Below are 26653 nucleotides of genomic sequence, written 5' to 3' on the forward strand. Positions count from 1 at the left end.
CGTGGATTTTTTAAAGAATAGTTTTTCCAAGGCCTATCTATATAAGGCGTGGATTTTTTAAAGAATATTTTTCCAGAGCCATATATAAGATGTGGAGTTTTTAAAGAATAGTTTTTCCAAGGCCTATATAAGGCGTGGTGTTTTTAAAGAATACTTTTCCAAGGCCTATATAAGGCGTGGTGTTTTTAAAGAATACTTTTCCAAGGCCTATATAAGGCATGCATTTTTTAAAGAGTATTTTTTTAAATATTTTTTAAGGTCCTTCAGAAGTTTATTATTTTTAAAAATATTTTTTCAAGGTCCTTTAGAAGTTGAGGATTTTTAAAAATATTTTTTTAAGGTCCTGTAAAGGTGAAGATTTTCAAAAATGTTGTTTCAAGATCTTTTAGAATTTGAGGGTTTCAAAAATTTTTTTTCAATATCCTTTAGAAAATGAGGATTTTTTATAATATTTTTTAATGTCTTTTGAATGGTGAGGATTTTTAAAAATATTTTTTTAAGGCCTTTTTTATATGTTAAGGATTTTTAAAAATATTTTTCTGAGAGCCTATAAAAAAATCGAGAATTTTTCAAAGAATATTTTCCCAGGGATTTTCATTTCAATATTACATCAAATAAAACAACAATTTACTCATATTCTTTATTCAATATTTATTCAGTTTTTTTTTCATAATTCCATTATCCCCAAAAAATCCTTATTTTCACAAAAGGAATTGGGCCTGAAGTCGGGCGTCTGACACTCTTCAATATCTCTTTGTCTTATTTTTCTTATTCTTCTTCGGGCGCTTATTCAACTTCGGCTGTTGACAGCCACTATTTTCGGGCAGATCACAAATGCCACGCAACGCATTGAAATACAGCTTGCCACAGCTAACCGGTATGGCAACACCGTTCTTACACATGAAATATTGATTGCAGCTCATCAGGGATGCCACCATGAAGTTGTCGGGTTTGTCACGGCATACAAAACGCATATACATGTCGATGTCGGCTGGTTGGGTTTGAGGTGGTTTGACGACACCGCTAGTTTCGGATGCGGGAACTTTGTCGTTACAGGGTGCTGGTTCGGGTACAGGTGGTGGTGGAGGTTGAGTTGTTGGCAATTGGCAGGGTGTTGTTGGGCGTAGTGGGGCAGCTGTTGTTGTAGCGACTGGTGTTGTTGTCTTGCATGGTGTTTTAGTTACAACAACAGTGGTTGTAGTGGGGACAGTTGTTGTTGTAGGGACTGGTGTTGTTGTCTTACATGGTGTTTTAGTTACAACAACAGTGGTTGTAGTGGGGACAGTTGTTGTTGTAGGGACTGGTGTTGTTGTCTTGCATGGTGTTTTAGTTACAACAACAGTTGTTGTTGTGGGCACAGTTGTTGTTGTAGGGACTGGTGTTGTTGTCTTGCATGGTGTTTTAGTTACAACAACAGTGGTTGTAGTGGGGACAGTTGTTGTTGTAGGGACTGGTGTTGTTGTCTTACATGGTGTTTTAGTTACAACAACAGTGGTTGTAGTGGGGACAGTTGTTGTTGTAGGGACTGGTGTTGTTGTCTTGCATGGTGTTTTAGTTACAACAACAGTTGTTGTTGTGGGCACAGTTGTTGTTGTAGGGACTGGTGTTGTTGTCTTACATGGTGTTTTAGTTACAACAACAGTTGTTGTTGTGGGCACAGTTGTTGTTGTAGGGACTGGCGTTGTTGTCTTGCATGGTGTTTTAGTTACAACAACAGTTGTGGGGACAGTTGTTGTTGTAGGGACTGGTGTTGTTGTTACAACAACAGTTGTTGTAGTAGGGACTGGTGTTGTTGTCTTGCATGGTGTGTTAGTTACAACAAAAGTGGTTGTAGTGGGAACAGTTGTTGTGGGCACAGTTGTTGTTGTAGGAACTGGTGTTGTTGTCTTGCATGGTGTTTTAGTTACAACAACAGTGGTTGTAGTGGGGACAGTTGTTGTTGTGGGCACAGTTGTTGTTGTAGGGACTGGTGTTGTTGTAGGGACTGGCGTTGTTGTCTTGCATGGTGTTTTAGTTACAACAACAGTTGTGGGGACAGTTGTTGTTGTAGGGACTGGTGTTGTTGTTACAACAACAGTTGTTGTAGTAGGGACTGGTGTTGTTGTCTTGCACGGTGTTTTAGTTACAACAACAGTGGTTGTAGTGGGAACAGTTGTTGTTGTGGGCACAGTTGTTGTCGTAGGGACTGGTGTTGTTGTCTTGCACGGTGTTTTAGTTACAACAACAGTGATTGTAGTGGGGACAGTTGTTGTTGTCGGTACAGTTGTTGTAGGGACTGGTGTTGTTGTCTTGCACGGTGTTTTAGTAACAACAACAGTGGTTGTAGTGGGGACAGTTGTTGTTGTGGGCACAGTTGTTGTTGTAGGGACTGGTGTTGTTGTCTTGCATGGTGTTTTAGTTACAACAACAGTGGTTGTAGTGGGGACAGTTGTTGTTGTGGGCACAATTGTTGTTGTAGGGACTGGTGTTGTTGTCTTGCATGGTGTTTTAGTTACAACAACAGTGGTTGTAGTGGGGACAGTTGTTGTTGTGGGCACAGTTGTTGTTGTAGGGACTGGTGTTGTTGTCTTGCATGGTGTTTTAGTTACAACAACAGTTGTTGTTGTGGGAACAATTGTAGTTGTAGGAACAGTTGTTGTTGTAGGGACTGGTGTTGTTGTCTTGCATGGTGTTTTAGTTACAACAACAGTTGTGGGTACAGTTGTTGTTGTAGGGACCGGTGTTGTTGTAGCAACAGTTGTTGTTGTAGTTGGGACTGGTGTTGTTGTCTTGCATGGTGTTTTAGTTACAACAACAGTGGTTGTAGTGGGGACAGTTGTTGTTGTAGGAACAGTTGTTGTGGTAGGGACTGGCGTTGTTGTCTTGCATGGTGTTTTTGTTACAACAACAGTTGTTGTTGTGGGGACAGTTGTTGTTGTAGGAAGAGTTGTTGTTGTAGGGACTGGCGTTGTTGTTTTGCATGGTGTTTTTGTTACAACAACAGTTGTTGTTGTAGGGACAGTTGTTGTTGTGGGCACAGTTGTTGTTGTAGGGACTGGCGTTGTTGTCTTGCATGGTGTTTTTGTTACAACAACAGTTGTTGTTGTGGGCACAGTTGTTGTTGTAGGGACTGGCGTTGTTGTCTTGCATGGTGTTTTTGTTACAACAACAGTTGTTGTTGTGGGCACAGTTGTTGTTGTAGGGACTGGCGTTGTTGTCTTGCATGGTGTTTTTGTTACAACAACAGTTGTTGTTGTGGGCACAGTTGTTGTTGTAGGGACTGGCGTTGTTGTCTTGCATGGTGTTTTTGTTACAACAACAGTTGTTGTTGTGGGCACAGTTGTTGTTGTCTTGCATGGTGTTTTAGTTACAACAACAGTTGTTGTTGTGGGCACAGTTGTTGTTGTAGGGACTGGCGTTGTTGTCTTGCATGGTGTTTTTGTTACAACAACAGTTGTTGTTGTGGGCACAGTTGTTGTTGTAGGGACTGGCGTTGTTGTCTTGCATGGTGTTTTTGTTGCAACAACAGTTGTTGTTGTGGGCACAGTTGTTGTTGTAGGGACTGGCGTTGTTGTCTTGCATGGTGTTTTTGTTACAACGACAGTTGTTGTTGTGGGGACAGTTGTCGTCTTACATGGCGTTGATGGCACTGGAGCTTCAGTAGGTGGTGGCAAGGTCGTTTGAGTTTTGGTACAAGGCACTGCTGGCGGTGGTGCTGGCGTCGTTTGAACCCCTGTACATGGTACAGGTGCTGGTGCTGGCACTGGTGCTGCAGCAATTGGCTTCCCCTTCACTCTTTGTTGCTGTTTCTTCGACGATGATGAATATTTTCCCAGTCTATTTGCCGTTCGCATTGGTTCGGCGCATTGTTTTTCCTGCAAATTGAAAACTTTGCCTGCGGGGCAAGTCAACTTCTGGTAGACGGCATCATTATAACATCTATAATAAATTTCAGATTTCTTCGGGTCCAAAGCAAAGCCATTGGTAATACCACAACAAGGGCCTTTGCAATTTTTCATCGAGGCGTTAATGACTTTGCAGCCGGTCGATACATCGGTACATTGAGACGTTCGTGAATTGAAATAACGTGGACAGCTTTTACGTTGAGCCTGGCCTCTCACACACTCATAGTATTCCGAACAGCTACCCGGGACAATGGTGCGAAAACCATCGGGATGCAGACGGCATAGGTAGCGGGCATACAGCTGATGATCCAATTTAGCGGCCGAGGCTAAATTCAAAGCCAACCAAAGGCAGGCAAGTGCTGGAAAAAAGGGAAGAGAAGGAGGAAGATATTTGTAAAACAATTTTAAATTTCTTTGTTATTTTTTTGTAATTGACATTTCTCACCAGATATTGCTCTCATTGTCATTTCTACTGCCTAACTGATATTGACTGTAGCACTAATGTGGCCTTTTATATTTTTGTGGAAAACATATAACATTGCCCGAAAAAAAATCGATTCCGATATCTCTGATGGTAGCATTGCTTATCAGTGTCTAGTATCTCCGGCTAGTGTTGTTAAAAATAAAAAGAAATATTTATTTTTGGCATTTGGGTTATCAAATTATTGTAATGAAATAAACGTGTCTCTTTTGATGCACTCTGTGTCGTTGAGATGATATTTCTTTTAATAAAATATTGCTGTTACCAACTAAAAAAAATCGATTTTATAAACATATTTTTCAATGGCCTAAATAAGGCACGGATTTTTTACAATATTTTTTTAAGGGTCTATATAAGGCGTGGATTTTTTAAAGAATATTTTTTGCCTGGGCCTATATAAGGCGTGGATTTTTTAAAGAATATTTTTTGCCTGGGCCTATATAAGGCGTGGATTTTTTAAAGAATATTTTTTGCCTGGGCCTATATAAGGCGTGGATTTTTTAAAGAATATTTTTTGCCTGGGCCTATATAAGGCGTGGATTTTTTAAAGAATATTTTTTGCCTGGGCCTATATAAGGCGTGGATTTTTTAAAGAATATTTTTTGCCTGGGCCTATATAAGGCGTGGATTTTTTAAAGAATATTTTTTTAAAGAATATTTTTTCAAGTACCCGTACCAGGCGTGGTATTTTTAAAGAATATTTTTTTAAAGAATATTTTTTGCCTGGGCCTATATAAGGCGTGGATTTTTTAAAGAATATTTTTTGCCTGGGCCTATATAAGGCGTGGATTTTTTAAAGAATATTTTTTCGGGGTCTATATAAGGCGTGGATTTTTTAAAGAATATTTTTTCGGGGTCTATATAAGGCGTGGATTTTTTAAAGAATATTTTTTCGGGGTCTATATAAGGCGTGGATTTTTTAAAGAATATTTTTTCAAGGCCTATTAGAGGCCTGGATTTATTAAAGAATATTTTTTCAAGGCCTATATAAGGCGTGGATTTATTAAAGAATATTTTTTCAAGGCCTATATAAGGCGTGGATTTTTTAAAGAATATTTTTTCAAGGCCTATATAAGGCGTGGATTTTTTAAAGAATATTTTTTCAAGGCCTATATAAGGCGTGGATTTTTTAAAGAATATTTTTTCAAGGCCTATATAAGGCGTGGATTTTTTAAAGAATATTTTTTCAAGGCCTATATAAGGCGTGGATTTTTTAAAGAATATTTTTTTCTATATAAGGCGTGGATTTTTTAAAGAATATTTTTTCTGGGCCTATATAAGGCGTGGTTTTTTTAAAGAATATTTTTTCGGGGTCTATATAAGGCGTGGATTTTTTAAAGAATATTTCGGGGTCTATATAAGGCGTGGATTTTTTAAAGAATATTTTTTCGGGGTCTATATAAGGCGTGGATTTTTTAAAGAATATTTTTTCGGGGTCTATATAAGGCGTGGATTTTTTAAAGAATATTTTTTCGGGGTCTATATAAGGCGTGGATTTTTTAAAGAATATTTTTTCGGGGTCTATATAAGGCGTGGATTTTTTAAAGAATATTTTTTCGGGGTCTATATAAGGCGTGGATTTTTTAAAGAATATTTTTTCGGGGTCTATATAAGGCGTGGATTTTTTAAAGAATATTTTTTCGGGGTCTATATAAGGCGTCTATATAAGGCGTGGATTTTTTAAAGAATATTTTTTCGGGGTCTATATAAGGCGTGGATTTTTTAAAGAATATTTTTTCGGGGTCTATATAAGGCGTGGATTTTTTAAAGAATATTTTTTCGGGGTCTATATAAGGCGTGTATTTTTTAAAGAATATTTTTTCCTTGGCCTTTTCCCCTTTTTGTCAAAATTTGTCACCCCCTTCGACCTGTCACCTTAAATGCAAGTCAACACAAGCTGTCACTAATATCCGTTTATTAAAATCAAAAGTTTATTTAACAACAACAACAAATGATATGAATAAATGCTTAAATATTTTTAATAAATGGAATTTATTAGTCTAATCCTGTTAATTGGGGGTGGGTTGTGATTTTCCACCCCTCGTATGCTTCTCTTTAGCATAACATGTCACGTCACGCCTTATGACTGAAGAGGTATTGTGATTTCAAGTGGTTTAGTTTGTCGCTGATGATGATGAAGAAGTACTGGGCCGCCCTCTCCCCCCAGAAACGCAAGATGTTGCTTGCACCACCCTTAGTTAACAACCAACCCCATTCTAAGGATTATTTTCATATTCCTGGCTAAGAAGTAGCAGCGACCTTCTGTTTATAAAATCAGTGGCTAATTTGTTAAATATATTTATTAAAAAGTAGATGGGTGCATGGATGGGGGAGAACGACAGGGTTGGCACATTCATATAGGAAGGAGGTATTTTTTTTTTTGGGGAACACTGGAAGGAATTTTGAATCCTTAAAAGTTTTTGAAAAAATATTTCTTGGTTAGCTTACCCTTATGGTTTGTGGGGGTTTATTTTATTTATTTATTTTTTTTTTTAACTGTCATTATGACATTTTCCCCCACTGTTATCAAAACTTCTTATTTAATTGACTTCAGTCTCAAAGTTGCACAGTTGTGTGACATTGTTTTCACATCCGTTCCGCAATTCGTTTTGTGTCAAACCAATATTTACTTATTTTCTTAAAAAGTTCAGAAAAAAAGTTATGTTCATGGTGTTTTGTTATATTTGTTGCAGTTTTTGGTGTTGTTGTTAATTAATATTTTTTTTTTTTTTGCACAATTCGCGTCAACTCAAAATGGTGGCATTGGGGTGGGGCTTGTACACATAATGTAAACAATTGAAGGTGGGGATTTTTGAAATAAATAGTTTAAGGAATATTTTTAAGGGACCTCTACAAGGCTTAGATTTTTTTTAAAAAAAAATATATATATATATATATATATATTTTTAGGGGCCTATAGAAGGCGCGAAGTTTTAAAAAAAATATTCTTAAGCACCTAAAGATGGCGTGAATTAAAAAAAAATAAAAAAAAACTATTTTCCACCGACCCACAAAACCAAACCATTTCCTTGTAAAGCATACACCCTTCCTATTTTCAAAATTACATTCCTACTTTCCCTTTCCCATGAAATTTCCCCATCATAAAGAGAGTTTTTTTCCGGGGAATTACCACTTGTTCGTTTTAATTTTCGTTGGCTCTCAATTTCATTTGCTACAATTATTTTTTTTATATCTGACGAATATCTGTATATATTTTCAATTAATAACAAATGAAACCGGGTCCAGGTAAACAAGGAAAGGCAAACAAAAATTTGTTTTTTTGGACGAAACAAAAAAAGAAAATTTGAAGTTACCTCTGCCGAGAATTTTGTGCCAAGCGAACATTAGGGCACAAAAGAAGGCGTGGATTTTTTAAGAATACAAATGAAAATATATATAGGGACTTTGGTACACCATTTACATAAAATCGGACGAACATATATATGGAAGCTATATCTAAATCTGAACCGACTTTCACGAAATTTTACACACATCATTCTAGACTCAATTAAGTGCGCTTTGCCAAATTTCGTGTAAATCGAAGGATATATAGGGACTTTGGTACACCATTTACATTAAATCGGTCGAACATATAAATGGAAGCTATATCTAAATCCGAACTGATTTTCACGAAACTTAACACACATCATTCTTGACTTCATTAAGTACGCTGTGCCAACTTTTTGGCAAATCGAAAGATATATAGGGAATTTAGTACACCATTTACCTAAAATCGGACGAAAATATATATGGAAGCTATATCTAAATCTGAACTGATTTTCAAGAAATTTTACACACATCATTCTAGACTTAATTTAGTACGCTATGCAAAATTTCTTGTAAATCGAAGGATATATAGGGACTTTTGTGTACCATTTACCTTGAATCGGACGAAAATATATCTGGGAGCTATATCCAAATCTGAACCGATTTTCACGAAACTTAACACACATCACTCTAGACTTTATTTAGTACGATATGCCAAATTTTGGGCAAATCGAAAGATATATAGGTACTATGGTGTACCATTTACCTTAAATCGGACGAAAATATATATGGAAGCTATATCTAAATCTGAACCTATTTTCCCTTTTTCAATAGTGTTCGTCCTTGGGCCAAACAGATGAGCTGTGCCAAATTTCATCAAATTCGGAGCATAAATGCGACCTGTACTTTGTTTACAATTTAACATGGACGGACATGCATAACTCGACGTAGAGAAATTTAGACTCCAAAAATATTTAAAAAAAAACAGTGAGCGGAGCAGTATAGTCGGACGGGGCCGACCATACGATACCCTACACAACTACCACGGAACTCAAATTTTCTGCGGATGTTTATACCGAGCCTGGGCAATATTGCGTGATATTGGCATCCTCATGCCCGATTAGAGGTAAACACCACCTCTTCCTCACACTGACATATTTTCCGAATATTACGAGTATTCAGTACAGCTATTGTCCACATTCCCTTCACCGTGGGTTTTGTTGTGATATTCGGCTTTCATTTGTGGTCTATATATCGACTCGAAAATAACACAAAAAATTAAGTTTTCGGCCCACTTCATTCCAAAATTATTATCTGATCATCGCCGAAAATTATAGGCGTTGTCCTTGACCATAACTGGAACCTTATGGAACATTTCAAAGCGATCAGCGCTATAGTTCCGCGCTCTAGAGTGATAATGAGTTACTAAATATTATACGGATACGGAGATACCTGTAAATATTTTGGTGTAACTCACACATCCGAGCACATACAACAATATAATTGGTATTAATTTAAAGGTCAACCACTCCTCTTGGATATAATATCAACTTCTTCGGTCTATGTCATTCAGGGGTAAATATATACGCTATAGAATACAAATTTTGTCATTTTTCACACAAAAGTCAGGGTCCATTTGACCCGCTAATTATTGACCAATCTTTATCAAAACAGGCATGTTTATTCTTTGGCCCAATCCCCTTCTCCATATAAAAATTCGCGAGGTTCGGGCCATTATTGGGGCGACCAGAAAAACCGACAAAAAAATTTGGACAAAATTTCATCCCCTAAATATTAACCGATCTTTCCCAAAAACAATAGGGGTCTTCATTGGCCAGAACCCATCCTACATGCAAAATTTCGTGAAGATTGGTCCATAACTGTGGCCTGCATCGTGTTTACAAATTATAATGGACAGACGGACGGACACACATGTCTAGATCGACTCAGCTAGTCGAGATATGACGATCGGTATACTTAAAGGTGGGTCCAGGACCAATATTTCGCGGCGTTACAAACTTTTGGGGCTGCACAAAGCTATTATACCCTGACAACATAGTTGTGTAGGGTATAAATACGCCTTCATTAAAACTAAAACATATTTAGACTCCAGAAATATTTTTTTATACCTTACACAACTATCTTGTCAGGGTATTATAGCTTTGTGCAGCCCCTAGTTCTAGTCCTAGTCCCACCTTTAATTATACCGACTAGCTGAGTCGATCCGTCCGTCCGTCTGACCATTATAATTTGTAAACACCATACAGGCCACAGTTATGGACCAATCTTCACGAAATTTTGCATGCCGGATGGGTATTGCCCTATGAAGGCCCCTATTGTTTTTGGTAAAGATTGGTTAATATTTAGGGGATGAAATGGACCAAATTTTCGGTGATGATCAGATAATAATTATACCCTACACAACTATGTTGTCAGGGTATTATAGCTTTGTGCAGCCCCAAATGTTTGTAACGCCGCGAAATATTGGTCCTAGACCCACCTTTAAGTATACCGATCGTCATATCTCGACTAGCTGAGTCGATCTAGACATGTGTGTCCGTCCGTCCGTCCGTCTGTCCATTATAATTTGTACAGGCCACAGTTATGGACCAATCTTCACGAAATTTTGCATGTAGGACGGGTTCTGGCTAATGAAGACCCCTATTGTTTTTGGAAAAGATCGGTTAATATTTAGGGGATGAAATGGACCAAAAACATTATTTTTGTCGGTTTTTCTGGTCGCTCCAGAGTCCGCAATTATTGCCCAAACACTGCGAATTTTTGCATGAAGAAGGGGATCGGGCCAGAGAATAAGCATGCATGTAAGATCGGTCAATATTTAGCGGGTCAAATGGACCCTGACTTTTGTGTGAAAAATGACAAAATTTGTATTCTATGGTATATATATTTACTCCTGGAGGATGTAGACCCCAGGAGTTGATAGCATATCCAAGAGGAGTGGTTGGCCTTTAAATTGATACCAAATATAGTGATGTATATACTCAGATGTGGGAGTTACAGTCAAATATTTACAGGTGCTTACGTATTCAGATATTATTTAGTAACCCATTACCACATTAGAGGGAGAAATATGGCGCTGATGACTTTGAAATTTTTCATGAAGTTCCAGTTATGGTCAAGAACAACGCCTTCAATTTTTCGGTAATGATCAGATTAAAATTTTGGGATGAAATGGACCGAAAACATAATTTTTGTGTGTTTTCGAGTAGAGTATAATCCGAAAATCACAACACAACCCACCGTGAAGGTAATCTGAACAAGTAATTATAAGGACTGTACTGAATATTCGAAAAAAGTAAGGAAGAGGGGTTTTTGACCTCCAATCGGACAAGAGGGGGCAAATATCTCGAAATATTGCTCAGACTCGGAATAAACATCCTCAGAAAGTTAGAGTTCGTGGTAGTTGTGTAGGGTATCGTATGGTCGGCCCCGTCCGACTATACTGCTCCGCTCACTGGTTTTGGGATAAAGTGGACCGAGAACTTTTTTTGTGTTTTTTGAGTCGATCTATTGACCACAATTGAAAATCGAACATCACAACACAACCCACGGTGAAGGGAGTCTGGGCAAGTAATGAGAAGGGCTGTACTGAACATTAGTAATATTTGTTGACCTCTAATCGGTCAAGAGGGTGAAAATATCGCGAAATATTGCCCAAGCTCAGAATATACAACCACAGGAAGTTAGATTTTGGTGGAAGTTGTGTAGTGTATCACATGGTCGGCCCGTCCGACTATACTGCTCCGCTCACTGGTTTTAAACTACACCTTCATTGAGACTAAAACATATTTAGACTCCAAAAATATTCTTTTAAAAATCCACGCTTTAGGTAGGCTCTAGATTAATATTCTTTTAAAAATCCACGCCTCATGTAGGCTCTAGAATAATATTCTTTTAAAAATCCACGCCTCATGTAGGCTCTAGAATAATAATCTTTTAAAAATCCACGCCTCATATAGGCTCTAGAATAATATTCTTTTAAAAATCCACGCCTCATATAGGCTCTAGAATAATATTCTTTTAAAAATCCACGCCTCATGTAGGCTCTAGAATAATAATCTTTTAAAAATCCACGCCTCATGTAGGCTCTAGAATAATATTCTTTTAAAAATCCACGCCTCATGTAGGCTCTAGAATAATATTCTTTTAAAAATCCACGCCTCATGTAGGCTCTAGAATAATATTCTTTTAAAAATCCACGCCTCATGTAGGCTCTAGAATAATATTCTTTTAAAAATCCACGCCTCATGTAGGCTCTAGAATAATATTCTTTTAAAAATCCACGCCTCATGTAGGCTCTAGAATAATATTCTTTTAAAAATCCACGCCTCATGTAGGCTCTAGAATAATATTCTTTTAAAAATCCAGGCCTGGAAAAATATTTTCTAATATCTCCGCCTTCCATTGTGCCCTAAAAAAATATTCATTAAAAAATCACGCCCTATACAAGCCTATAAAAAATATTTCTTAAAAATCTAAATTTTTTTAGAATGTTAATTTCAATCACATTGTTCGCTGGGTTACTTTTGCAATTACCTTTGATATTTGTAGTATTACCTTTTGCTTGTCTTAAAGAGGTTTCCATCTTTGTGCAATACTACCGCAGTCTATATTCAATTCACCCGCAACGAAATTTCATCAGTTTCTGTAGGATTTCGGTTTTGAGGTGTTTTTTTTTTTTTTTGCAATTCCGCAATGGTTGGTGGTTAACAATTTGTCCACAGCAAACGAGAAAAAAGCCTGAACCAAAATTCCCAAATAGTATAAAACGAACTAAAAAACCGAACAACAACAACTTAGTTGTGTCCTATTTAAACCGTGGTATTGGCACATTGCAGGGTAAACATATAAAAGTATCATATTTTTAGTTGGGATTTCGTTTCAGCTTTTTTTGCAAGAAGTCATGGCAGCCTGTTTACGCTCGCCTGGCACACGTGTGCCTTCTGAGACGAAGACTGGGGGGTGGGGGCCTAGCTAACCACCTATCCCCATATCAGCCATAAATTTCATACTAAATTGACATGTGTGGTTTTATTTGTTCGCTTCTTTTTATTTTTTTTGTTTTTCGAATTTTTGCGGTGACGACGACGGCTGTTATGTTGGCTAAAAATGGCAGGAAGAGAATGGAGGGGGAAAGGATATGTTTTTGGCTTTTGCTAGTTTGAACCCCCGACATGTAACATATGCCAGAGTACTTTTGATATTGCCAAAAAAGAATACCAAAAACAACAACTGGAGAAGTGCTGAATATATCCTATATTACAAACACACACACACACACGTTCATCCATATGTGTTACCTGTGTATCATAAACAAAGTCAACAACACTAAAAATAAAAATGGCAACCCCCGGCCATAATAGTTAGAACAAAGTTCGTTCGTTTGGGTTTTTTTTTTCTTTTCAAATACCAAACGAACAAATTTGCATTTTTCGTTGATTGAATTGTTGACTGTAATAAAAATTTGTTTTTTTTTTCTTGAAATTGTTGTTGTTGCTGTTGTTTTTTTGCTATGCCAAGCATATCCCAGGCGTTGCCAAAGAATGTCAATATAAGAATTCTAATTTTATTGGCCATTTTCTTTTTATTACTTAGTAGGGCAGAGTAACGTAGTAAGAGGATGTGGGGGGAAAGGGTTCATATTAAGCTTTTTTATGGTTCATAAGCTTGCAAAAGGTGTTGGAGTGTTGTAAAATGCTGATATTTATGTTGACATTTTGCAGCGTAAAAAATTACATACTCCGGGAAGAAAGAAAAAACAATATCTTGGAATCAAATAAATGAAAAAAACTAATGAATGAACTTCAAAAACTCCACGCCTTATATAGGCCTTGGAAAAAATATTTTTTTAAAAACTCCACGCCTTATAAAGGCCTTGGAAAAAATATTCTTTAAAAACTCCACGCCTTATATAGGCCTTGGAAAAAATATTTTTTTAAAAACTCCACGCCTTATATAGGCCTTGGAAAAAATATTTTTTTAAAAACTCCACGCCGTATATAGGCCTTGGAAAAATATTCTTTAAAAACTCCACGCCTTATATAGGCCTTGGAAAAAATATTCTTTAAAAACTCCACGCCTTATAAAGGCCTTGAAAAAAATATTCTTTAAAAACTCCACGCCTTATATAGGCCTTGGAAAAAATATTCTTTAAAAACTCCACGCTTTATAAAGGCCTTGGAAAAAAATATTCTTTAAAAACTCCACGCCTTCTGTATTGCCTAGGGACAAATATTCTCTAAAAAATCCACGCCTTATATAGGCCTTGGAAAAAATATTCTTTAAAAACTCCACGCCTTCTGTATTGCCTAGGGAAAAATATTCTCTAAAAAATCCACGGCTTATATAGGCCTTGGAAAAAATATTCTTTAAAAACTCCACGCCTTCTGTATTGCCTAGGAAAAATATTCTCTAAAAAATCCACGCCTTATATAGGCCTTGGAAAAAATATTCTTTAAAAACTCCACGACTTCTGTATTGCCTAGGAAAAATATTCTCTAAAAAATCCACGCCTTATATAGGCCTTGGAAAAAATATTCTTTAAAAACTCCACGCCTTCTGTAGTGCCTAGGGAAAAATATTCTTTAAAAAATCCACGCCTTCTGTAGTGCCCCAGAAAAAATATTCTTTAAACCAGTGCGGATGTTTATTCCGAGCCTGGGCAATATTTCGTGATATTTGCATCCTCTTGCCCGATTAGAGGTAAACATCACCTCTAACTCACACTGACATATTTTCCGAATATTACGAGTATTCATTACACCTATTGTCCACATTCCCTTCACCGTGGGTTGTGTTGTGATATTCGGCTTTCATTTGTGGTCTATAGATCGACTCGAAAATTACACAAAAAATTAAGTTTTCGGTCCACTTCATTCCAAAACTATTATCTGATCATCGCCGAAAGTTATAGGCGTTGTCCTTGACCATAACTGGAACCTTATGGAACATTTCAAAGCGATCAGCGCTATAGTTCCGCTCTCTAGAGTGATAATGGGTTACTAAATAATATACGAACACGGAGATACCTGTAAATATCTACGTGCAACTCCCACATCCGAGTACATACGACAATATAATTGGTATCAATTTAAAGGGCAACCACTCCTCTAGGATATAATATCAACTTCTCGGGTATATGTCCTTCAGGGGCAAATATATACGCCATAGAATACAAATTTTGTCATTTTTCACACAAAAGTCAGGGTCCATTTGACCCGCTAAATATTGACCGATCTTTTTCCAAACTGGCATGCTTATTCTTTGGCCCGATCCGCTTCTCCATGCAAAATTTCACGATGTTCGGACCATTGTTGCGGCCTCTGGAGCGACCAGAAAAACCGACAAAAATTTAGTATTTGGTCCATTTCATCCCCTAAATATTAACCGATCTTTCCCAAAAACAATAGGGGTCTTCATTGGCCAGAACCCATCCTATACGCAAAATTTCGTGAAGATTGGTCCATAACTGTGGCCTGTATCGTGTTTACAAATTATAATGGACAGACGGACGGACGGACACACATGTCTAGATCGACTCAGCTAGTCGAGATATGACGATCGGTATACTTAAAGGTGGGTCTAGGACCAATATTTCGCGGCGTTACAAACTTTTGGGGCTGCACAAAGCTATAATACCCTGACAACATAGTTGTGTAGGGTATAAAAATATTTTTCCTAAACTTAAAGCTCTGAAACCAAAAATAGAAAAAAAAAACAAAACATAAATAAATAAAACGCCAAAGAAAGAAGAACTTATGACAGAAAAGTGACTTTCATTTTCTGCCATATATTTTACGCTAATGTTCTGCAGGGAGTTAAAGTCAAGCATATGTAAAATATGTATGTATGTATGTAGTTTTCCCGGTATATTATACACATGATCATAGTTACTGCTAAAGTCAAATGCCCTTCTTCATAGTTGATGGTTCAAGAACAAAATACAAAGAAGAGATTGTTGTATATATTGTACAGTGCTCTGGCGAACACAAAAAAGCAAAACCAGTAAGCAAAGTAGTAAAGTCGGACGGGGCCGACTATAAGATACCCTTCACCACTTTGGGTATATTCAAGAGATTAATCTTAACAGACGCTTTCGAGCAAATCGAAAGGTATTTGGGACTTTGGTGCACCATTTACCATTTAAATCGGACGAAAATATATATGAGGGCTATTTCTAAATCTGAACCGATTTTCTCGAAACTTAGCAGACATTTCTCTACGGTTAATTCAATACGCTGTGTCAAATTTCGTGCAAATCGAAAGATATTTAGGGACTTTGGTGCACCATTTACCTTTAATCGGACGAAAATATGTGGGAGCTATATTAAAATCTGAACTGATTTTTCTTAATTTCAATAGGGTTCGTTCATGGGCCAAATAAATGAGCTGTACCAAACATATGCACAAAGACATAATACCCTATACCACAGTGTGGTTAAGGGTATAAATAATATGCCGACCACTGTATTCCCTAATTCATAAGAACACAATCACATATATCGTAGTGCTAACAAGCCACCCTTCTCCAACATGCATTCATACACAATTACTAAAACATATTTTACCTTACATACATACTTATATTGCCATTGTCTGAAGTACAGCATAAAAAGAAAGGTTTTAGCAACCAACTACCAACATTTTGTATAAAAGATGTATGTGTGTGTGTGTGTGCGAATATGTGGGTATGCATATCATCCATGTGGCATATGGAATATTTATGCATGACGGATATCGCAGTCAAACAAACCAGCGAAGCAACCACGCAGCCAGTCAGCCAACCAACACCACTTTACACACTCCAAATACGGCAACCTTAAGAGCTTAGAAAAATGTTTTTCCTTCAAGGATGCCTTCAACATTATTATAGCCAGTCAGCAGAAGAATGGAGGTGGCACAGTGGGGTAGAAAAAAAATAATATATAGGTTTTGATCAACACTTTAGGCACATTTCTGGCCCGTTGGAGGAGGAGACATTATTGCCACTTCAAGTATGGGGCCTTGAAAGATGAGGACCTCAATTTTTTGAAACCACTGTACATACAGATCACCATCACATATTACCTCAAGTAACATCCACCACACATATCAATGTGTATGTGTGCATTTAAAGCCAAATGCATCAACACGCTTGCGTATAAATGCACACCACACACACACTCTGAAACCATGTCAACAAAAGGCTTTAAGCTATTTGGTTTTGGTTCTTGTGCCACTTTTGAATATCCCTCCTGTAGAACCTATTCTTCTTCTTCTTGAAATCATTGTTTTCCTTTTGGCAAAAGAAAAACTGAAATTTTCGACGGAGAAAATTTTTTTTTAGAAAGCAAAGAAAATATTTAAGATTTTGGATTTTTTTTAAATAATTTTTTACAGCATCTATATAGGAAATGTATTTTTAAAGATTTTTTTCTAGAGGCCTATGTAAGGCGAGCATTTTTTAAAGAATATTTTTCGCAGGCCTACATATGGCGTGGATTTTGTAAAAATATATTTCCAAGGTCTATATAAGGCGTGGATTTTTTAAAGAGTAGTTTTCCAAGGTCTATATAAGGCGTGGTTTTTTTAAAGAATATTTTTCCAAGGCGTGGATTTTTAAAGAATATTTTTCCAAGGCGTGGATTTTTAAAGAATATTTTTCCAAGGCGTGGATTTTTAAAGAATATTTTTCCAAGGCGTGGATTTTTAAAGAATATTTTTCCAAGGCGTGGATTTTTAAAGAATATTTTTCCAAGGCGTGGATTTTTAAAGAATATTTTTCCAAGGCGTGGATTTTTAAAGAATATTTTTCCAAGGCGTGGATTTTTAAAGAATATTTTTCCAAGGCGTGGATTTTTAAAAAATATTTTTCCAAGGCTCCAAACCAGGCGTAGATTTTTTTTGCCTCCTAGAAAGGCATAGATTTTTAAAAAATATTTTTCCAAGGCGTGGATTTTTAAAGAATATTTTTCCAAGGCGTGGATTTTTAAAGAATATATTTCCAAGGCGTGGATTTTTAAAGAATATTTTTCCAAGGCGTGGATTTTTTAAAGAATATTTTTCCAAGGCGTGGATTTTTTAAAGAATATTTTTCCAAGGCGTGGATTTTTTAAAGAATATTTTTCCAAGGCGTGGATTTTTTAAAGAATATTTTTCCAAGGCGTGGATTTTTTAAAGAATATTTTTCCAAGGCGTGGATTTTTTAAAGAATATTTTTCCAAGGCGTGGATTTTTTAAAGAATATTTTTCCAAGGCGTGGATTTTTTAAAGAATATTTTTCCAAGGCGTGGATTTTTTAAAGAATATTTTTCCAAGGCGTGGATTTTTTAAAGAATATTTTTCCAAGGCGTGGATTTTTTAAAGAATATTTTTCCAAGGCGTGGATTTTTTAAAGAATATTTTTCCAAGGCGTGGATTTTTTAAAGAATATTTTTCCAAGGCGTGGATTTTTTAAAGAATATTTTTCCAAGGCGTGGATTTTTTAAAGAATATTTTTCCAAGGCGTGGATTTTTTAAAGAATATTTTTCCAAGGCGTGGATTTTTTAAAGAATATTTTTCCAAGGCGTGGATTTTTAAAGAATATTTTTCCAAGGCGTGGATTTTTTAAAGAATATTTTTCCAAGGCGTGGATTTTTAAAGAATATTTTTCCAAGGCGTGGATTTTTAAAGAATATTTTTCCAAGGCGTGGATTTTTAAAGAATATTTTTCCAAGGCGTGGATTTTTAAAGAATATTTTTTCCAGGGAGAGAGTCATACGTAAGGCGATACAGGCCACAGTTATTGACCAATCTTCACGAAATGTTCATGTAGGATGGATTTGGCCCAATGAAGACCCCTATTGTTTTTTGGTAAAGATCGGTTAATATTAAGGGGATAAAATGGACCAAATACTTAATTTTTGTCGGTTTTCTGGTCCCTGCAAAGGCTGCAATTATGGCCCGAACACCGTGAAATTTTACATGGAGTAGGGGATCGGGCTTAATAATGAGCATGCCTGTTTTGATAAAGATCAGTCAATATTTAGCGGGGCAAATGGTCTCTGACTTTTGTGTGAAAAATTAAAAAAAATTGTATTCTATGGTGTATATATTTGCCCCTGAAAGACATAGACCCGAGAAGTTGATAGTATATCCAAGAGGAGTGGTTGACCTTTAAATTAAAACCAATTATTTTGTCTGGATGTTCTCGAATGTGGGATTTAAAGCACTGATCACATTAACATTTTCCAAGAGGTACCAGTTATGGTCAAGGGATACAGTGGACCGAAAACTTAATTTTGTGCGTTTATTGAGTCGATCTATAGGTCACAAGCCGAACATCACAACACAACCCACGTTGAAAGGAATCTCAATAAGTAATTAACAGTGCTAGAATCTAATCGGTTAAGAGGATGCAAATATCACGAAATAATACCTAGGCTCGGAATAAAAATCCGATGATAGAGTTCTGTGGTAGTTGTGTAGGGTATCGTATGGTCGGCCCCGTCTGACTATACTGCTCCGCTCACTGTTTTTTTTGTTTTGTTTTTTTTTTTTTTTTGGCTATTCGGCCTGGCATGCTCAGAAGAGTTATTCATAGTTGTTGTTAGCGTTGCCTGTGGTGAGGTCTATGATATGGCTTGCTAATGTGTCCTTGTAGGTTCTTAACATAAATACCCTGTCACATTCAAAAGAACACACACACATGAATGTGTGTTGTTGCCAGTGGCCCATTGTTGATTCCTTGTTCGCCAGCGAGATGATAGTGCGGCTGCAATTGTTGTTACTGCCTTCTGGGTTCGTTTTATTGTCATCGACAATGTTTGACGTTGCGTTTAGTGTCATGCTGTGTCACGCTGTTTATTTATTTATTTATGTATTTTATTATATTCACTATAATATTACCATTATTTGCATGTTTTTTTGAAATGCAGGTGTAAAGGTAAAAATATTATAGGGGTTTGAGGAAAAACGTTGGATGTTTTTCCAGGCTTAGATTTAATAAAAAAAATCCAAGGTACATATAAGGCTTGGATTTTTAAGGAATATTTTTCCATAGGCTATATAGAAGGCGTGGATTTTGAAAGAATATTTTTTCCAAGCCCCAATAGAAGGCGTGGATATCTTATAGATTTTATTCCGAATTTTTGTTGCTTCCTTTCATTGCCAAAAAAATTAAATAATCTTTTAGGATTTGTTTAAAAATATAAAGTTTTTATTATTTCCCTTTTTTGTTGTGATTTTTTGTGTATGGTTTTGCAATGGAATTTGAAATTTGCCACAAACTTTTCAAATAGTGTGCTTCCTATTGCCGCAAACATTCACGTTCCTTGGCATAATGTCTAATGAACTTGACAGTCACTCATGTGTGGGCCATTACAGTGTGACCACCAAAAGTCACACACACACATACATATGTCTGTATGTACGCCTATTCACTTTAATAGTTATTTTTTGTCCTTTTTTTGTGGTCTAAAGGTATTTATAGAGGATATTCGGAATTGTCGGGTCATTAATGTGGTCCGACCTTCTACAATTCTTTCTAGCTTCAAAAATGTCATTTTATTTATTTTTTTGTCTTCAGCTCCATTATTGCTGGCACTTTTATATGACTTTGTAAACATAAAATTTGTTACGCCCTTCAACAGATATTATTTGTTGGGCGAGTGAGTATGGGGGTGTGTGTGTGTGACACTACAGCTTTAAAATGTGGTCAGTCAAAACGGTAGTGTAAAAAGAGATATATGACATATATGTAACATAAGTATGTGTGTGTCACATAGCATATGTGTATATGTGAAAGATCCGAACGTATGTTGTTAATAGCTTTAGTTAAATGTTGAGATTAGAATTTAAATTGTCGGACAATTTTTGGGGTTGTAACAATACAATACTTTAACCAATTACTGGGGAGAGAAGGGAAAACCAAAATCTTTAGAAGGTGTAGATTTTTAAAGAATTATTTTTCTAGGGTACTACACAAGGCGTGGATTTTTAAAGAATCTATGATATACACAAGGCGAGAATTTTTAGTGAATCTAGGGTCTATACAAGGCGTGCATTTTTAAAGAATATTTTTTCTAGGGCACTACAGAAGGCGTGGATTTTTTAAAGAATATTTTTTCTAGGGCACTACAGAAGGAATATTTTTTCCAAGGTCTATATAAGGCGTGGATTTTTAAAAGAATATTTTTTCCAAGGTCTATATAAGGCGTGGATTTTTTAAAGAATATTTTTTCCAAGGCCTATATAAGGCGTGGATTTTTTAAAGAATATTTTTTCCAAGATCTATATAAGGCGTGGATTTTTTGAAGAATATTTTTTCCAAGGCCTATATAAGGCGTGGATTTTTTAAAGAATACTTTTTCCAAAGCCTATATAAGGCGTGGATTTTTTAAAGAATATTTTTTCCAAGGCCTATTTTAGAATTTTTTTTCAAGGTTTATATAAAGCTTGGATTTTTTTTAGAAGTTTTTTTCAAGGTTTATATAAAGCTTGGATTTTTTTTAGAATTTTTTTTCAAGGTTTATATAAAGCTTGGATTTTTGAAAGAATTTTTTTCCAAGGCCTTTAAAGACGTATAGAATACATCTCCATATCCATACTCAAACCTGTATTTAGGTTAACCAAACATTTAACATTCTTTTCGAAATTTATAGACCCCGTTATAAAGTGTTACAAATATTTAACTTTCACTAATTTGTTCAGCTGACACATTTAAGGGAGCTTTTCACTCCAAATTTACTGATTTTTCCCCTCTCATGAAAATTTTATGACCGTGTCAAAGTCACGAAATTCATTTGCTGTATTTTTTTAGAGACATACAAATACCACAGCAGGTATTGCCGTAACGTTGTTCATCGCCATCATCATCATTAATAATATGAGCACTCATTTGCGTTTTACGTGTTCTTAAATATGAAAAGAAAAGACTTTGCCAGCACCAAGAAAACGAATATTTGTCTGTTCTTTTAATGACATTTTTTTTAATATGTATTTTGTTAAGTTAAACAATGGCAAGGGATGGAAAATGGCGATGGAAAGAGGCAAGGAAATGAGGTTAGAAAGTTTAAGTTGTGTCTAAGAAATCGGAGCAACTTTCTTCTGAGGACTCAATGTCCTAGCTTCAGGACAAATCGATTAAAAAATGAACCATTCAAATTTTCAAATTTTTTTAAATCAAGCTGTGTTGACATACGAGTATCCTATTCTAACCTGAACTTATATTTCCAAGGTTAAATGTCTTTCATTGACTCCCCCACCCAATATCTAAGTGTGCCATTTTTGTTATTTAAAAAATTGTTCTCTATTTTTTTTATTCATTTTGCAAACCTTTGTCTTTCAACTTTCCCTACAAATTTCAATTTTCATAATTTCGCCTTTTCATTTTAACTGATCTTTTTGAAAGTTAAACACTCACACACTCCCACAGCATGCAAAATTAAAATTATATAGGATATATTCCGTACGTGAGTGTGGTTGTATACCCTATCGCAGAGGTTGACTTTTGGTTTTTTTTTTTTTTTTTTTGGAAACAATTTAATTTAAAAAATTGTTGAGAACACGGCGTACTGTGTGTTGTACGTGTTTGGTTTATTAGTTAAAGTTCGCGGTTGTGTTGTTCCATCACACACACAAACACACAAATGTGTGATATCCTGATGTTATTTTTGGTTTCTGATTGCTTAGCTAAGGAGTTCTTCTTTTCTTTTTTGGTGTGTGTGTGTCTTTAGTGGCCGTGAGAATGATTTCGTGAGTTTATGTTTAAACAAATAGCAGCACGTACAACTTTCCATTGTTACAATATGTTTGCTAAAGCGGATCGGCAGGCATTTTTTTTTTGGTAACGAAAAATAAACATTTGAAGAATTTGGTTATGGCCTAGTTGTACTAATAATGGGGTTGAGAATAACAAAGGTATTTCTTTAACCGTAATCATACAAGTATCACAATTTTTTTTAAGTAAAAAACGAATGCACGCCTTTAAAAAAAAAAATCTTTATAAAATGTACGCCTTATGTAGGGCTTTAAGAAATTATGAAATCCACACTTTATATAGGTCTTTTAAAATACTCTTTATAAAATCCAATGAATGGCGTAGGTGATGATGGATACCAAGCAACTTCCCTGATTGGCTTTAACATGACTTATCTTGGTCCCTCTTTGATCTCAATCGTGGACACTGACCTCCCCGCGGTGCCACCTGGGGAGCTATTTTCATCACCCGATGAAATAGTAAGCTAATATGTGCCACGAGTTCACCCATAAGAACTATAACAAGTGAAAAAGCGTTAAGTTCGGCCGGGCCGAACTTTGGATACCCTCCACCATAGATATACTGACAGGTACTAGAAATGAAAATATAGGGAACATACCTAAAAGTGGATTATGTAAACCATAATACAAATTTCAGAAAATTTTAATGGATAAATATACCCTCAGCCTTTGGCTAATGAGGGTGTATAAACATTAACACGGTAAAAATGTGCCTTTTCGAAATATTGGTTCTAAACACCATCCGTTTTAGAAAATTTAGATTTCATCCAAACTTTGCCCATCTTATTATTTCTTCCAAACCTAGTTAAAATTCGAAGATGGGGAATATTGGTTCACTCCTTCTGGAACCTCCACACAGGGGCTAAATCTAAATGCGGCTATAGTTCATTATCGAACCTTACGTTCTAATTTTTAATCTAGCTATCCTCCGCAGGTGAAATGATTACAACAGAGTCTTAGAACCAAATTCAAATCGCGGAACAAATCAGATAACTATTTTAATATAAAAAGGGGGTTATATGGGGACTACCCCAAAATGGGGGCGAATATTAATAATTTTTGGTAGGGAGATTTGTTACCACATACGACTACAAAATACCAAATTGCAGCCAATTCGGTTGAAAAACGCGCTCAAGAACCCCAAAATACCGAAAATTGGGGGTACCCTTATATGGGGGCTATCCGAAAAAATGGACCTATATTCATAATTTTTTGTGGAGATATTTTGTATCTACTAAGAGCTCAAAATACTAAATTACAGCTAATTCGGCGGAAAAATTCGAACAAAACCCCCAAAATACTGCGAATTCGGAGGTACCGTTATATGGGGGCTACCAGAAAAAGTGGACCTATATTTATATTTTTTTGTGGTGATATTAAGTACCCAATAAGAACCCAAGGTAGCAAATTTCAGCGAATTCGGTTGAAAAACACGCTCAAGAACCCCAAAATACCGAAAATTTGGGGGTACCCTTATATGGGAGCTATGCCTAAACGTGGACCGCTCAAGCCCATCTTCGAACTTGACCTGCCTGCAGACAAAAGACGACTCTATGCAAAATTTTGGCGATCTATCTCCATTCGTGTAGATGCTAGAGTGATTACAACAGACATACGGACAGACAGACGGACATGGCTATATCGTCATAGAATTCTACGCCGATCAAGAATATATATACTTTATAGGGTCGAAAATGATTATTTCGATGTGTTACAAACGGAAAAACAAAACTAATATACCCTCCATACTATGGTGGAGGGTATAAAAATGGGTTGATGGTTGAGTTTGTTGCAAAGAAAAAAACCAAACCCCCCTAATGTTGACGACCCCCGCAAACGTATAAAGGACCACGATCGGCGAATCTGCGCTTGGAAAGTCCGCACGTTGTACAGAACAGGCGAAGTGTTCGCTTTTGCGGATATACTCAGGAAGAACAAAGCCGATATTATTGCCTTACAGGAAATGTGATGGAAATGGACTGGCGTAAGTAAATCAGACGATTACGCACTGTCATGAAACGAGACATGAATTTGGCTGCGGACTTATGGTTAACAGGAGAATAAAAGACTTCGTCTCCAGATTCACTCCAGTAGATGAGCGAATTGCTATAATCCACATAAAAGCGAAGTTCTTCTACATCAGTCTCATTTGCGCCCATGCTCCGACCGAAGATAAAGATGAACAGACCAAAAACATATTTTACGAGCACCTAGAAACAACATATGATCACTGTCCTGACCATGACATTAAAACTCTGCTAGGAGATTTTAATGCAAAAATCGGAAGGGAAAATACCTTTGGCCCCACCGTCGGAAAATTCAGCCTCCATGAAGAAACATCAATGGCATGAGGTTGATTGCCAGCAAATAACATGGTAGTTAGCAGCACCAGATTCAAGCATCTCGATATACACAAGGCCACTTGGATTTCTCCCGATCGAACAACGAGAAATCAAATCGATCATGTTGTGTTAAACGGAAGGCATTCATCCAGTGTTTTAGACGTTCGATCGATCCGGGGAGCGAATATCGATTCAAACCATTACCTTGTGGCAGCCAAGGTACACACCCGTTTTATTGTAGCAGCAAAGATCCGATCTAATGTAACATGGAAACTCGACGTAGAAAAGCTGCAAACACAACAGGTGGCAGAGGCCTACTCCGCTCAACTTACCCAACTGCTTGACGAAAGCACCCCTTGTCCCGATAATAATATAGAAACACAGTGGCAGAGAATTGTCCAATTCCTACAAACTGCCGCAAAAGCTACACTTGGGTACCAAAGGCCACTATCAAAAAATCCGTGGTACGATCAGGAGTGTCATAATGCTACTGATATGAAAAACGCAGGGTATAGAGCAACCCTGCGGACAGTAGCAACACGTAATGCGATGGTGAACTATCGAAAGAAACGGAGAGAGGAGAAACGTATTTTCAGAAAAAAGAAGGAAGAGGAAGAAAAACGTGAGCGGGAGCAAATCGAGATGTACAGGAGAAGTCAGAGTGAAGTCCGAAAATTCAACCAACGGGCGGGCCCCCAGGGCTCCCCCCTGCGTACGTCCCTGGTGCCAGCTATAGAGGAATAAGTCTCCTTCCCATCGCATATAAAGTGCTATCCAGCGTACTGTGTGAACGGCTGAAGCCAATGGTCAATGACATTATTGGACCATACCAATGTGGCTTCAGACCTGACCAATGTGAATTCAGACCCGATTTTCACTCTGCGCCAAATCCTGGAAAAAACCCACGAAAAACACATCGACACATTCCACCTATTCGTCGACTATAAAGCCGCATTCGATCCTTATCCGTTCAGAGGTGTATAAAGCCATGTCTGCGTTTTGCATTCCTGCAAAATTAAGTCGGCTATGCAGGATAACTTTAAGTGGTACAAGGTCAGCAGTTAAAGTAGGAAAGGACCTATCGGAGCCCTTTAATATCGAACGAGGATTCAGATAGTTTGTCGTGTGACCTTTTTAACATCCTGCTGGAAATGGTCATACGAGACCTCCCGCCAGACCAAACTCACACTTTGCAAGACGCTGATACTACCCGTGCTATTATCTGGATCTGAAGCATGGGTACTTACGCAAGCAGACGAGTAAGCTCTTGAAGTGTTTGAGAGTAAAATTCTCCGAAAGATCTATGGGCCGTTGACGGTGAATATCGCCGTTGAATGAACCATGAGTTGTACCAGCTATTCTCGGACGCCGACATTGTTAGACGTATTGAGCTGCAGCGACTACGTTGGCTAGGTCATGTTGTGAGAATGGATGAAGATGCCCCAGCGCAGAAGGCATATAAAAGCGAACCAGCTGATGGTTCACACAGAAGGGGAAGGTCAAGAATACGTTAGACAGATCAAGTCGAAGACAACATTGCCGAAAATGGTCTTTCACATTGGAAAAACTGCACAAAAGACGCGCCTGGAAAGGCCTTTAAAAAAATTCTTTATAAAATCCACGCCTTATATAGGCCTTTAAAAAAATTCTTTATAAAATCCACGCCTTATATAGGCCTTTAAAAAAAATTCTTTATAAAATCCACGCCTTATATAGGCTATTAAAAAATTCTTTATATAATCCACGCCTTATGTAGGCCTTTAAAAATATTCTTGAAAAAATCCACGCCTTATATAGGCCCAGAAAAAAATATTCTTGAAAAAATCCACGCCTTATATAGGCCCAGGAAAAAATATTCTTGAAAAAATCCACGCCTTATATAGGCCCAGGAAAAAATATTCTTGAAAAAATCCACGCCTTA

The 26653-nt window shown here is 36.8% G+C and overlaps 1 protein-coding gene across 1 annotated transcript; it reads right to left on the bottom strand.

Annotated features, from left to right (window-relative positions):
- Positions 1-743: 743 nt before the first annotated feature.
- LOC133333623 (mucin-2-like) lies at positions 744-21509 on the bottom strand. The gene is made up of 4 exons (XM_061541929.1): positions 21440-21509; positions 3040-4243; positions 2037-2712; positions 744-1997 (listed from the first exon to the last, which is right to left on the bottom strand). The coding sequence occupies exons 1-4, from the start codon at positions 21507-21509 to the stop codon at positions 744-746; spliced, it is 3204 nt and encodes a 1067-aa protein (XP_061397913.1).
- Between the last annotated feature and the right edge of the window lie 5144 nt (positions 21510-26653).

Source organism: Musca vetustissima, unplaced genomic scaffold, assembly GCF_032173495.1.
Source record: "Musca vetustissima isolate MV318-11 ecotype Yass unplaced genomic scaffold, APGP_CSIRO_Mvet_v1 utg278353, whole genome shotgun sequence".
Lineage (NCBI taxonomy): Eukaryota > Metazoa > Arthropoda > Insecta > Diptera > Muscidae > Musca > Musca vetustissima.

Excerpts from the sequence above, each read along its gene's own strand:
- LOC133333623 (XM_061541929.1), bottom strand. The coding sequence starts at position 21,509 with ATGAGTGCTCATATTATTAATGATGATGATGGCGATGAACAACGTTAC. Across the intron at positions 4,244-21,439 it reads CAATACCTGCTGTGGTATTT|CACTTGCCTGCCTTTGGTTG; the intron begins GTATGTCTCTAA and ends CCTTTTTTCCAG. Across the intron at positions 1,998-2,036 it reads CAGTCCCTACAACAACAACT|ACAACAACGCCAGTCCCTAC; the intron begins GTCCCCACAACT and ends ACACCATGCAAG.